This window comes from Pelmatolapia mariae, linkage group LG23 (assembly GCF_036321145.2).
Source record: "Pelmatolapia mariae isolate MD_Pm_ZW linkage group LG23, Pm_UMD_F_2, whole genome shotgun sequence".
NCBI classification, from domain to species: Eukaryota; Metazoa; Chordata; class Actinopteri; order Cichliformes; family Cichlidae; genus Pelmatolapia; species Pelmatolapia mariae.
Genome location: NC_086246.1, coordinates 23,682,715 through 23,697,025, shown reverse-complemented (window position 1 = coordinate 23,697,025; position 14,311 = coordinate 23,682,715). Strand labels below are relative to the sequence as shown.

Here is a 14,311-nt window from a genome sequence, read left to right as displayed (position 1 = left end):
TACTTTGATTATTTTGCTCAGTACAATGTGTTCTTAAAAATGTTTTCAAGCTGCCATCTAGAGAGCGTTTGGGCCGCTCTGAAATCCAACCTCTGCACCGTGGTGGGTAATTTTCCTCGTCATTTGGCTGGCATTTGGTGTGAAAGCAGTGTGCAGACAGCAGGTCTGCCTCACAGCTCTCTGTTAGAGGGAAAAGGCTTTAAGTAAACACACCAGTTCCCATTCCAATCCTCCATTCCCCTCGCACTGCCCAGAAGAAATGGGCAGCCTGCTCTATGCATCTACCAAAAGCAGCAGCAGCAATTATTTCATTTATTTATTTTTTTCTTACACGCTTTTAGACGTTGCAAATTGAAAACACGATCCCTGGGGAGCGGCTTGGTCCTAGAGAAAAGGCCGTTTGACGTCCACCTTCTCGAGACAGACCTCACGACTGCAACACATCTGCATCATGAATGTCTGTTCAGACCTCGACTTTAATCCGTTTGATGGATATTAAGAGGTTTCTGTGGAATTTTTGGTGTGAGGTGCAACGTTATTATAGTAAACTAAAACTAGGTGTGAATGCAACGCTAAAGTTAACTAAAATAAAAATAAAAATTAGATCTTTAGGGAGCAAAACTTGAAACAATTTTGTGAGCTTGGGAAATTAAAATGAAAAAAGTCTAAAACTAACACTGAAACAGTTAAAAACTACGCTAAATTTTTAAGCAACAAAAACTAAAGAAGATCCGCTCTGAAAACGACCTGAAACTAAATTAAATTTTTAAAAAAGTCAAACATTAAATTTAAAAGCATGAATTAGAATGAAATAAAAAACTATAAAAGCTCTTGTTAGGTGCTAGTAACACAGCCAGTCATATACAGTCATGTGAAAGGTTTCACCAGACTCTGCACTCTTGTAATAAATGCAGTACACCCCGTGATTTCATTTTGCTTGCATAATTGAAAATAAAGAGTCTTGAATTCAGTATAGCCACGTTTAGCAAAAATAACTTGAAGTAATGATTTTCTGTGTAACTTTATCAGCCTCTCACATCACTGTGGAGGAATTCCAGCCCGCTCTTCTTTACAGCATTGCTTCAGTTAATTGAGGTTTGCTTATGCACAGCTCTCTTCAGGTCCCACCACAGCATTTCAATCATGTTGAGGTCTGGACTTTGACTGGACCACTGCAGGACCTTGATTCTTTTCCTTTTCAGCCATTCTGTTGTAGATTTGCTGCTGTGCTTGGGATCACTGTCCTGTTACATGACCCTGTCAGATAGACGGCCTCACATTTGACTAGGATACTTTGGTATACAGAGGAGTTCATGATCGACTCATTCACTGCAAAACAAATCCAAATCATCACCCCTCTACCACCGTACTAACAGCTGGTATGAGGTATTTGTGCTGATGTGGAGCTGTGCATCATGACCAAACATCTTCACTTTGGTCTTGTCTGTCCAAAGGACATCGTTCCAGAAGTCTTGTGGTTTTTCAGATGGGCGGTTTAGAAACCTGCTGCCGTGATTTTTTAGAGAGAATAGGCTTTCTCCTGTAACCCTTCCAAGCAACCCACACTCATTCAGTCTTTTTCTAATTGTACTGGCATGAATTAACATTTAACATGCCAACTGATGCCTGTAGAGTCTGAGATGCAGATCTTGGGGGGGTTTTATGGTTACCTGAACATTGCACGGTCTCACCTTGGAGTTAACTTGTTGCAATCTACTAAAACTTGAGCTTTAATAGAGGTGCTCACACTTGCTGATAAACAGTTAATGAAGTGCATTTGATTAGCAGCACTTGGCTGCTACTCGCCCTCTTAATTCCTATGGAAGCTGTAAAGTTGGGCCAGCTATCAATAATGGATTTAGCCTACAGCCATGTGGTTTAAAGCCAACCGATGTCCCTGGCAATGGATGTGCCTGATGGAAAACCTGGACAGCACCTTATTTGTTTCATAAAGGTGCTCGGAACATAATTTCAGACACATACAGTTGTGTGTAAAAAATGGCTGTACTTCCTGAACAGGTAATGCAATGACTCAAAACCAGAACTGTGCACTTGAATCATATCTTGATTGTTTGATTTAAAACCCACTGTGGTGGTGTACAGAGGCAAAATTAAACAAGATTAGCTCAATGCTTATGGACCTGACGAAGGATGCGTTGTAGGCGTGTGTTCACTAGATAAAAGTCCTCTTGCACTGCAGAAGAAACAAAACTTAATTGAATTTAATTTGTTTGTAGCCTTTCTTTATCTGCATCCATAGATTTTATTATATGTAGTTAAAAAATAGTTTGATGTATGCAAAATATTTCTGTGAGCCGACCGCACAATCTGCCACTTTTTGTTTGCTTTAAAGTCAACTTCTCCAAGAAAAAGAGCCAGCTGAGGTTATTTTGTTGTGATTCTAAAAACTTTGTTGATTTACCCCCACCCTCTCAAACAGTGTCTTGTGCTTGCGAAAACGTAATAAAATGATGAGATTTAGTGAAATGCACTTAAAGGCTTCTTCAGCCACACAGTAGCGCTTTGTTTTGTGTGCACTAAAGGCCAAAGTTCAATTTCATCTTGATAAAAATCAAACTCATAAATGTTAGTAGAGGATATACAGTTTGCTCCTGTAACCGCAGTAATCTTGCCGTAGCCGCTTCCTCGCCGCGTTTTTTTTTTTTTTTTTTTTTTTTAACTGCTCCTGCTGTTAAACGCTCCTTGGCATGGGCTCATTTTTAACAGTTGGTGTGCGGCTTGGATCTGGCTCATGTTTGTCTTTAAGAAAGGTCGTATGCCAAAAACCCTGGATGGTAAATCCAGAAATGAGGTAATATTTGTGCCCTGAAATGCACGTTTTCTTTTCCTTCTGTAACCTCGTCGGTGAGAGCAGTGCTCTTAAATCTGTTAAATCCAGCAGAAACTCAAAAGAGAAACCTTTTCTTTCTTTTACGTGAGCTTAGCGAAACACTCGGAGTGACACGAGTGCACTCCTGATATATTATCGCCACGTCTGAGTGGATCCTGCAGGCCTCGGGGTCTTGAAACTTGCTGCAGCTCATCAGGCGCCTTGTAAGCCTTCAGTTCAAGTGAAAACATGAACATCGCGAAGGGAAAAAAAAAGCTCCTTCTTCTTTTCTTTTTCTTCTTCTTTTCTTACTGACAGCAGAGGCATGCAGCTAAAGTCGAGGTTTTACAGCAGCGTATCTGGTTTCATCAAACGCCATCAGTCATGTGCTACTCTTTCTCCTCTACCTTTTATCCTTTGGAAATGTGACTCCTGCACTGCATGCTTCTTTTTAACCTTCTTCCCCACCCTCGTCCTCCTCCACCTCCCTCTCTCTCGTGTTCTCTCTCTCTCTTCAGGCCTCGCTATCCTTGCTCGCCCTCTGTCCTCCTCTGTGAAGTCACATGTGAAAGTGATCAGCTTAATCCCGATCACCAGCTGTGTTTAACCTACTTTAGATTTGGAACACTTGGCTTTACTCGCTTTCACTTTTGTTTGTGTGGGATTAGCATGAACGCACAGCACACGCATGCGGTCTGACCCGCCGCGTTTGGCTCTTAAATGTTTTTATTAAATCCATAATTAAACCCTTGCCCCATTTCTTTGTGTGCCTTGCTCAGCGGTTAATCTTCCAGGTTTTGTTTTGTTTTTTCCAACCACCGCCAGCGCACACATTTCATCTGCTGTTTGTCGGATTTAAACTGGCAACCCTCCAGTTACAAACCCGCTTCTGTAAACTTGAGCAAATGCAACTCCTCGGGGGGGTTAATTGAATTTAAAATGAATGTATCCGAACCCTGCTCGATATGCCGTGTCCACACGGTCATATGGAGGCTAAACTTAAATGTGCAGCTCTCCTGAAACGGACTTTCCCTAATTAGAAACAACAGAAATTTATAAGTAAATAAAGCACCGAGGCACCACTTTGTGGAAGAAGTCTATGTAATGTAAGTTGTAAGATTTAAGATGTGGAGACGTTGGCAGTTCTGCTGGCCTAAGCTCCTCAGGCACGCTGTCACTGTGAGCCAAACAGCCCGGTCACCTTCAATGTAAGCCCGGTGCTATTTTAATGCTCTGCACAAGAAATAAATAAATAAAAAGAATAAAGAATAACACCCGCGTCTCTGTCTCTCTGCAGGATCCCGGACCCTCACCCCCGTCACCAATTCTGGGACACAAACCTCTGCAGCTGATTGAGGTGAAAGCCAGGGGGCGCTTCGGCTGTGTGTGGAAGGCGCAACTGCTGAACGAATACATGGCTGTTAAGATCTTTCCCATCCAGGTACAGGGGCTGATGTTACCTTCTTTTTGGTTTTTAACTACAACTGTTACATTAGCCTGACAACTCTTACACCCCCACAAAATTAAGTACTAAAGGAAAAATGTTCACTGTCTTATCAAATAAAGGCAAAACTAAATAAAAAAAGCAACAACTATAAGAAGTAAAGGAGGTGATTCAAAAACACACACATTGTGAGTATTAATCATTTATCAAATGCCTGTCCACATATCTTCACTAATGACTGTAGCCTGTCACCGCTGCCTTCATATGTCAAAAAGTTATCATGTTTGATATATGACAGTTTATTCAATTCAGTTTTATTCATATAGCACCAAATCACAACAACAGTCAAACAAAATAAGGCCCTGTATATTGTAAGGTAAAAAACCTACAATAACAGAGATAAAACGCCAACAATCAGACGAACCCGCTGTGATGAAGCACTTGGCGATAGTGGGAAAGAAAAACTCCTTTTTAACAGGAAGGAGTCATAGACAGAGCCAGAGGGAGGGGCAGCCATCTGTAAGTCGCTTTTTTCAGAATAGAAATAAATACATAAGATTGAAGTGAAATAAATACTGTAGAAAGGGATTTATAGTAATTTAAGGTCTTAAAACAGGGGTGCCCATCAAAGACATACTGCTGTAGTTAATGAAAGAAATATTTCAGCACAGCTCTTAAATTGTAAGAAATGAATTGTGTCATTTGCACCCGTTTTAAGAAAAGACATTTCTGTTGAAGATAGTCGACAAAACAGGAACAGGATCCATTTAATTTTCGAATGTATGTTTAAGTCCAAAAATTACACTTTCACATTTTCCAATACTGTCCAATTCTACTCTTTACTGGGGTGATTCTGGTCTTATATTTGACACTTATGGACATGTCTTTTCATGTCATTTAAACAAAGACAGGCAGTGCGTGATTAAAATATTCACCTCACCTAGTTTTTATGATGGACTAAACTAACCAAAGCAGCTAAAACCTTTTTTGTTCCTTTTTTTTAACAATGCTGGAAATCTTTTAGAGCCAGCCTCTAGAAGTTGTTAGAGGAACTGCAGATTCCTTTAACTAATAAAAACTAAACTAAAAACAAGCAAATCCACTCTGGGAAGTAACTGAAACTAAAATGAAATCAAAAGGAAATAGAAAGGAATAGAAACTGTACCAACTCTGGCTGTATGTGTTTAATTTTCTGGGTAAAATCTAGTTTGGTTACAGTAAAATTCTTCTGATAAGCTTTTTTTTTTTTCAGCTTTTCTAGTGGAAACTTTATAATTCATCCCCTTTTTTGTTATTTCTGACCTTTTGATAAGCAAAAATGTGTTTTATATTTGAGTAATATTATTGGGATTATTTGGGTGCCGAGTGTCTCTGTTTTGAGATGAATTAGAGGTTCTCGGCTGTTTTAATAATGAGTAACAATAAAGCAGCATGTAAAACAAAGAATAGACTAAAATCAGTCCGCCTCTCCCCAAACTTTCTAACACTAGTCGTGACCTGGCTTTTACGTGTTTTTGTCGATTGGGTGGCACGGTGGCATGAATAACATCTGCATCTCTGCCTCTATGCTCGTGTCTAGGACAAGCTGTCTTGGCAGAACGAGTACGAGATCTACAGCGTGAGCGGCATGAAGCACGAAAACATCCTCCACTTTATCGGCGTGGAGAAGAGGAACAACAACCTGGACCTGGAGCTGTGGCTCATCACCGCCTACCATGACAAGGTACGCCGAGAGGGCTGCAGAGATGCATATTCTTTTCTTTACTGAGTCATTTTCAATCTGAGTGCACTAAAGCAGAGTACACTATAGGAGACTGGACTGTATTTCTAAAGCATTCATTCCTCTATATGTTGTATATTTTCTCATTGCTTCATCAAACCTCTCGCACTTTGGGGACATCTCAGACCTCCAGGCTCGATGACCTAAGCTTCGTGCTGAACCTTCAGTCTGCTTTGTATGCCAGGCTTTTGTATACTACACTGTGGATCTATTTCAAACCAGTTTCAGCATGTTTTTACATCGAGACGTCATTTAGGTCTAAAAATTGCTTTATGAGTTCAGTGTGATTTAAGACCATCAGATAAAGAGGAGCAAATAAGACAAACAAAAGAAAAACAAAAACGTGTTTAATTTTGCTTTTTCTGGGGTATCTTAAGTGCAATCACTGCTTTAGTTCATTAAAATAAACAGGCTGTTACTTATGTTAAGTAGCAGGGGGGCAGCCTCGGGGTTTAAAAACTGCAGTTTCTCTAATGGCCAGTAGAGGGTGACTACATAAGTGAGTCAGTACCCATAGATCGCCATGTTAAAATGTCAACATTTATAGCTGATATAAGCACGCTGACAACCTGCTAGACAAAGCAGTTTTTGTCTCTATAACCAGTTGTGTCCTAAATTAAAAACCAAGGTGACTGTTTTTATAAGTCATCTATTTATATTTTAAAAAGTCTTTTTAAGTTTGCATTAGTCAGTCGTAATTATTTTATTTACAGAGCTTCTTGATCCCTCTGTGCTGTTTTTGGCTCTATCTTAGTTTAACTGTTAAAATTCTTATCACATTTTATTGGTTTGCTTTTGCTTTGTGGAGCAACGAACCCACATTTTTGAGTTAAGTCATAATTTCAAGATTTTTTACACCTTTATTTTGAGTTAAGTTGAACTTTTGAGATATTCAAAATTGGAGTTGCATCGAAATTTTGATCAGTTTTTTAGTTACTGCGTTGAATTTCAATGTGCTAACCCACAATCTTGAGTTGTCAAGTTGTAATTCTTAGATAAATAACCCAAATATATAGTTAAACTTTTGAGATGCTAACCCAAATTTTTGAGTTACTAAAAATTTTATGTAACTATAAATTTTGACATTTAGCCAAATAAATTTTCTTCAGTGGCAGAAATGCGCTTCCATAAAGTATAGTTACTTCTGTCTTGAAAAAACAAACACAGAGGTTTAAAACACTAGTGTTCGTTACTGATGTCATTGTGGCCGTCTCCATCCTTTATATACAGTCTGTGGTATGATCCCTACTGTTTTCTTATTGCTACCCAAGTAACATGTTGAGCTGATGGTCTGGATGTCTATACGACCTTATTTTAGTGCCATTTTGAACAGTGTCAATTAGGGCTGCTCAATTAATCGAATTTTAATCGTGATTACGATCTGGGCTTTCAACGATCATTAAAAATGACTTAGCCGATTATTAGCTCCTCCTCTCGCGCTGCTCCGTGTGGCAAATCGAGCGCACCTCTCTGTGTTTCGAACACACGTCACAACAATTAAGAGGACCCGAGGGAAGCTCGGAAAGCTAAGCAGAAGTTATTTGGTGAGGAGAGGATAATGGCTGCTGAAGAAAGAATGCTGTTGGTTGAAAAGAGAGGTAAAACGACTTAAGTGGTGTGGAAACATTTTGGGTTCGCGGAGTCAGACGTGGATCAAGTAGACATAGTGTGGAAACTTTGCTACGGTTTCGTAGCTGCACCACAGAACAACACTACAAATTTATTCAATCATTTGAAGACCGCTCACAAATTGACATACGATCAAACAATGAAGGAACATAGAGAAAAAACTCTTGACAACACCTGCTTCATCCTCACAGACTTCCATTCACGCTACCCTGTACAACGCGACTAAATATCCCACCAGCTCCCAGAGACACAAGGAGATAACAAACGCGGTAACGTTTTCCTCGCCAAAGACCACTGCTCAACACAGTGAACAACCAGTATTATGCAGTATTTTGAAGTTCACTAAACATAGATGTTTACATTTTTCATTTATTTTTTATATTGCAAACATTTGCACTGTTATCAGTATTTGCACACTATTTTATATTATTTTTGACATATTTAAAGCCATTATTCAATACATTGTTATTGTTAAATAAATATTGTCAAATAATCGAGATCTCAATTTCAGTGAAAATAATCGTGATTATCATTTTTGCCATAATCGAGCAGCCCTAGTGTCAATAAGTCCTGATAAGAGTCCATGTTTACTGAGCATTTATCCATATGTATCCATATCCTGTTCTGTTTTATGGTTCTCAAAACCTGGCACAGCCACTCAAAACCTTTAAAAAAATAGCTGTAAGATCAAGAGATCAAAGCCGGTATACATCTCAGTAAAACAGTTAAAACTCAATAAACTTGGACTCAAGTTTCCACAGCTGAAGAAAAGGTTAGAAACCGTTGCAAGTCTTGTTTAAAACACATCCAACTGGAGCGCTTCAGATCTGTTTTCCAGTCACAGTGTACTACAGCACATGTAAACCAATTCTCTGATTTCCCGCCTGATTTCTCCCACTAACTGGGTTGTTTGTGTCCATGTAAGCTCAGCATATTGCTGAGCTTTAGTGTATGTTATCGAGTTGTTTGCTGGTTTTTTTGTGGGGGGGATCTAAAAAGCTCCAGGGCGACCATCTAACAAAGTTGTAAACACTGGTAAAGAGGGGGAAACATGCATGAAACCTTCACATTTTATCGATTCTGTTTGGTGCCTTAAGATCTAATCTATAGTTACAATACGCCTCATGTTGCCTTTCTTTCTTTCTTTTTTTTTTTCTTTTTTTTTTTTTTTGTGCCAAGAAAGTGGGTTTGAGCTGTGTTAGCCCCCTTTTGTGCTCCACTCACCCTCCATGCTGCAGCCTTTGTAGCATTCGGGGCTCTAAGTGCCTCTGTGTTTTGAGGGTCATTACCAACCTAGTGGAGAGTGATTCTTGTACGCTTGGCTTGCCCGAAATTTCCCAGCCAGACCGAGGATTTGAATCGGCGTTCCTAAGGAGCCTTCATTGCGTGAATAAAGGTTGAAAAATTAAAAGCTTGTGGGTGTGGCAGTGAGGCTTTAACACTCACAATACAACTCTTGGAAAGGCACTCAGCTTTGGAGTGGAGCAAAGCTCTCCTAGAGGGAATAACAGTGGAGCTTTAAAGGAGGAAACTGTAATTATTCTGCAAGCAGAAGTCTTTAAGCTTTGACCTAAAAAGAGCAGGTGTCGAAGTGTTGGCGTCTCTGTCGCAGCTGATTTATGTTTGATGCATCTGAGCAGCTTTATGATATGGAGCTGTGCACATGCAGCAGCTTGCCGAAGAAAAAAAATCCCTGTAATTTATATCTTTTCATATATTTCCACCGCAAGGATATTAAAAGCTGTCACACAGAATACGCACGCACACACACACACAGACTGTGGAAAGCTTTCATCTGAAGCTCAGCTGATGATGTGTTGGAGTTGCATGCCCTCTAGTGGTCACTCGACACAACTACATTTGCCTTTGGCCTCCACTGGTGACCTTGTGTTGTGTTGACATTCAAAATTCAAGACCTTTATTGTCATTGTGCATTACAGATGACATTAAAAGAAAAACACTAACAGGAGTACAGATTAACAAATATATTTTATACTTTTTATTGTACATTATTAACTCTCATTATGATAAAAGATGGTCAATAAAGGTGTGAGGGGGAAACAGCAGCAGCACAAAAATATGAGTAAATATAAAATATGAGCATTAACAGGACAGAAGACAAATTAGTAAATTAGATGTAAGCATGAATTTTCCCTTGTAATGCTAAAATCTGCTGATCTACAGTTGCATTTCTACTTTTTCGCTCTAATATTTAACATTAAGGCGCATGCTGCTCTTCATGAGTAGACAAAGGATAAGTGATCACATGGAGGAGGTCATTGAATCAGCGTTATCAGAGCTCCGTTATTCAGAGAGGACAATAAGCATCCAGGAAATTGGCTCGGGGATAGAGGAGACTGGCGGACTTCGCTGTGGTTTTAAGAGGACGCCTTGTAGGTCGTAAATGTCATTTATTGCCCTCTAGGGGATTTATTGAGCTCCAGAAGTTCTTTCTTCTTCGATAATCATCTCAAAAATGTCAATATTGAAACTTGTACATCCAGTATAATTGTTTTATCTTGTGGAGTCAGCTGCAAAATAAAAAAATAGAAAAGCTTTGGTGAATTTCCATCCATTAGAGATATTACCATTACCACACTGAGAACACTGCACGCTCTGATGGAGCTCAACTTTTAATGTACTATTAATTAAACTTTTCATTCCATCACTCTGACTCTTGAATATATTTATAACATCACACATTTCTAGATTTCAGCTGATAAACATTAAAACTTCTGTAACAGTTAAACACAAGTTAGTGATCTGCTTTGTCCTCCATCGTCCTCCGGCCCATCCCATCACACGTGAATAAGATCTTGTGAATTCTCTCTCTTGGAGCACCATCTCTCCCCCAACCCAAAGGGGACTTTTGCCACAGACTTGAAGATGCCAAGTAACTCCTGGTAGGGTCATCTCAGGGGAGGGGTCTCGCTTTGAGAAACTCCATTGAAACAGAATATTTGGCACTGGATAACCTCATCCTGAAACTGGGATTAAGCTAGAACAGAAACGGGGGCGTCTGGCGGCCAGGCCTGGATTCATGGGGTCTGGACAGGTACAGCTTATCAACAACAGATATTAGGGGCACATGCAGTGTGGACTGGGCGACAGGCAAAGGGCACGTTTTGGGGACTTGTTATTTCGGTTTTCATTATTTCACTCCAATTCTAAATCCCCTTTTCCTACATGCCCGCTTTTGAATGTAAAGTTAGTGTTTCTGTTTTTTCTTCCCGCTGACACCCATCTTCTCTGTCGGTCTCATTCACTAGGGCTCGTTGACAGACTACCTGAAGGCCAACGTGGTGTCCTGGAACGAGCTCTGCCACATCGCTCAGTCAGCAGCCCGCGGCCTCGCCTACCTCCACGAAGACATCCCAGGACACAAGGACGGGCACAAGCCCTCCATCGCTCACAGGTACACTGCCATAAACATAAACATCTGTGGATAAATCATCACTTATCAAGACTCCTGTATTAGTTTGACTGGACTAAAGGGACATTTCCTGTGTCGTGCGTTCTTTCAGGGACATTAAAAGTAAGAATGTGTTGTTGAAGAATAACCTGACAGCCTGCATAGCTGACTTTGGCCTCGCTCTGAAGTTTGAGGCAGGAAAATCAGCAGGAGACACACACGGACAGGTATAGCTCACACTTAAAACTTCATATAGTTGTCTCTCATCCACCATTTCACTGTGTTTGAAGGCATGTTTACAGGCAGTACCCAGTTACATCTGTTTCCAGCTTATTTGTGCATTGATGTTAAGCAAACAATCTCAGTTTATGTTGTCTGAAAATGTGGTTTATCATTATTATAATATTTTAGTCTTCCAAACGTTTTGCACTGCACAGCACAACAATCTTAAATGACAAGTTCAATAACACAAAAAAAATCATCTATACAGTATCAGTAATTACAGTCTAGAATCTTTCCCTTATTGTAAAAGGACATACTTCCCATTAATGTATGACATTTTAGATCTTCCCGTCAAAGTACAATCAGATTCTTTCTGTCAATATACAGTAACATTCTAGAACATTTCCATCAATGTACAGTTAAATTCTAAAATATTTCCCTTTGTGTGCAATGAAATTCTCTTTGTTAATGTACAGTGAAATTATATAATCTTTCCAATATATTTTAGAAGCTTTCCATTAATTCACAGTGGCATTCTTTCTATTAATAGTCAGTGACATTCCAGAATCTTCCTGTTAATGTATAATTACGTCTTTTCGTTGATGTTTAATGATGTTTTAGAATTTTCAATTCAGTACAACTTCAATTCCTCCTGAAACTGCAATAGTCAATAGTTTATTTTAGCTTGATTTATAGTTCAAAATAACCCTTATTTATCTCATACTGGACCCTGTGTTAAGGGGAAAATGGGGGGGGACAAAAATAACTGAAAACTGAAACTGAGTGTTTAGACCTGAGGCCTGATCTTTTTTTTTTTGTTTGTTTGTTTTTGTAGTTTAGTTATTTGTTAATTTCACTGTAAACACCAACATCCATTTTAGAGTGACCCTTATTATTCTTGCTTTGAGACAGTAGTTGTAGACTCCTTTGGGTGGCAGCATAGGCCAGAAATCTTTGGAGCAGCCCTGGAGGGATTTATTTGAATGATGAGGTTTTCAATTTTTGAAAGTTGGACAATCACAGTAAAGCAGTGAAAACACATTTATTTGGCAGTGTTTTTGCTGGGTCTGCTTTAATTGGTGGTCATGTAGCTATTTATCTCAGTGCTGATCTTTGAACTCCTGCTTGGAACCTGTAGGTGGGAACACGACGTTACATGGCTCCCGAAGTCCTGGAGGGCGCAATCAACTTCCAGCGTGATTCCTTTTTGCGCATCGATATGTACGCCTTTGGCCTCGTCCTGTGGGAGCTGGCATCACGGTGCACCGCTGCCGACGGTAAATCCACAAGCACTCCAGTCAAGTTTTATCCACACTGTCTTATTTTTATTCCATCAAAATTTTAACTTTGGACACGTGCACACATTTCCAGGACCAGTAGATGAGTACATGCTCCCCTTTGAGGAGGAGGTGGGTCAGCACCCATCTCTGGAGGACATGCAGGAGGTGGTGGTGCATAAGAAACTGCGGCCCTGCCTGCGAGACTGCTGGCAGAAACACACGGTGAGAAATTAGAGGAGTGTTTGTTGAAACTGTCCCATAGCTCTTTGATTTATGCAGCATGATTTAAAATAATTGGTTCCCTCTATAGCACATTTAAAAAGAACAGCTGATGTACACCTAAAATAATCAAACAACATATAACAAAATGACAGTGAGTAAGAACCTGAGTAAGAACAACACAAAGTATTATGAACTTTCATTGGATAGTCTCTTCAGTCGCTTGCCTGAAAGTTTATAAATAGGTCCCGCCCACTTTGTGCCACTGCAGAGCGCTTCCAGTGTGTCCATGCTCAAACTCCAGAAACCACAACCAGCTGAGATATCGTGGTGCTGTTTGGATAATGTTCGTCTGAACTTTGTTCCGCAGGGTCTGGCCATGCTTTGCGAAACCATCGAGGACTGCTGGGACCACGAGGCGGAGGCACGCCTGTCCGCCGGCTGCGTCGAAGAGCGCATTGGACAGATGCAGCGCCAGGCGCCCGTCATCGGCCCCGAGGAGATCGTCACTGTTGTCACCATGGTGACAAACGTTGACCTCCCACCCAAGGAGTCCAGCTTATGATCAGCCAATCAGCCGACGCCAGACGAGCTCTAGTGAAAACACGGATCAACACGAAGGGGATAAATGGCCGACCCTGGTTGGTTGGCTTTGTGGGGTTTTTTTTCTTCTTCTTCTTTGATTTTTTTTTTCTTTTTCCTTCCTGTTCCTTTAAGTGCGGGCCGCTGCTCGCATTCAGGAAACGCCCCTTGCGCCCGCCTCACCACATCAGTTGACATCCACCTCATTTTGATAGGCGTGCTTGAGGATTTTAACGTTGAACTCTCTGCCATCCTGAGCGGACTCACTCAGGATGTTTTACCAAGCCACAGCACTGACATGCTGGGACAACACTCTACGGACACTTTGATCATGTATTGTTTTTATATACACATATACATGCAAACGCACGCACACACAGACACACACACACACACACAGATGTAGGAGGGCGACGTGTTCAGCTCTGAGAAGATTCTTCGGAGAAATTTCACAAAACTCTCAGTGCATTTTAGTGTTAAAAAACAACAAAAGAAGAAAAAAAAAGAAAAGATGAGCGTCCGGCTCTTGATACATTTGCTGTTTTCTCGTGTGTGTTTTTTGTTTCTTTTTTTTTTCTTTTTTTTTGGGAGACTATCGTTCTGCCAATAAGCAACGGCTTCTGAATGTTTATAGTGTAATGCTGCTGTACATAGTGTATTATGGACCCAGACAACTTGGTAATCAAGCTTATTTTAAATGGGGGGGGGGGAATGGGGAGGGGGGTCCATTTTCAAGCATTACGACGATAAAAACCATAAACCTCCTTCAACCAGGTATACCTCAGTTCAGATGGACAGTTTTAAAAAAAAAATCAGTCCCTCTCTCCCTGTTCACGGTCATCGCTCGCACTTCCTTTACAACCTTTTGGCCCTTCGTCAATCAACAAAGCCTAGACAAACACAGACACACACG

At 40.4% G+C, this 14,311-nt stretch overlaps 1 protein-coding gene across 2 annotated transcripts in view; it reads left to right on the top strand.

Annotated features, from left to right (window-relative positions):
* The window catches only part of acvr2ab (activin A receptor type 2Ab), a 72,763-nt gene extending 58,669 nt beyond the window's left edge, over nt 1-14,094 (top strand). For both annotated transcript variants that reach the window (XM_063467107.1, XM_063467106.1), the window contains 7 exons: nt 4,128-4,271; nt 5,854-5,997; nt 10,953-11,098; nt 11,208-11,322; nt 12,456-12,594; nt 12,689-12,819; nt 13,187-14,094. In XM_063467107.1, the coding sequence (XP_063323177.1) occupies nt 4,128-4,271; nt 5,854-5,997; nt 10,953-11,098; nt 11,208-11,322; nt 12,456-12,594; nt 12,689-12,819; nt 13,187-13,381 (1,014 nt within the window). In that variant the 3' untranslated portion in view covers nt 13,382-14,094. The remainder of the gene's footprint in view (nt 1-4,127; nt 4,272-5,853; nt 5,998-10,952; nt 11,099-11,207; nt 11,323-12,455; nt 12,595-12,688; nt 12,820-13,186) is intronic.
* The last annotated feature ends 217 nt before the right edge of the window (nt 14,095-14,311 follow it).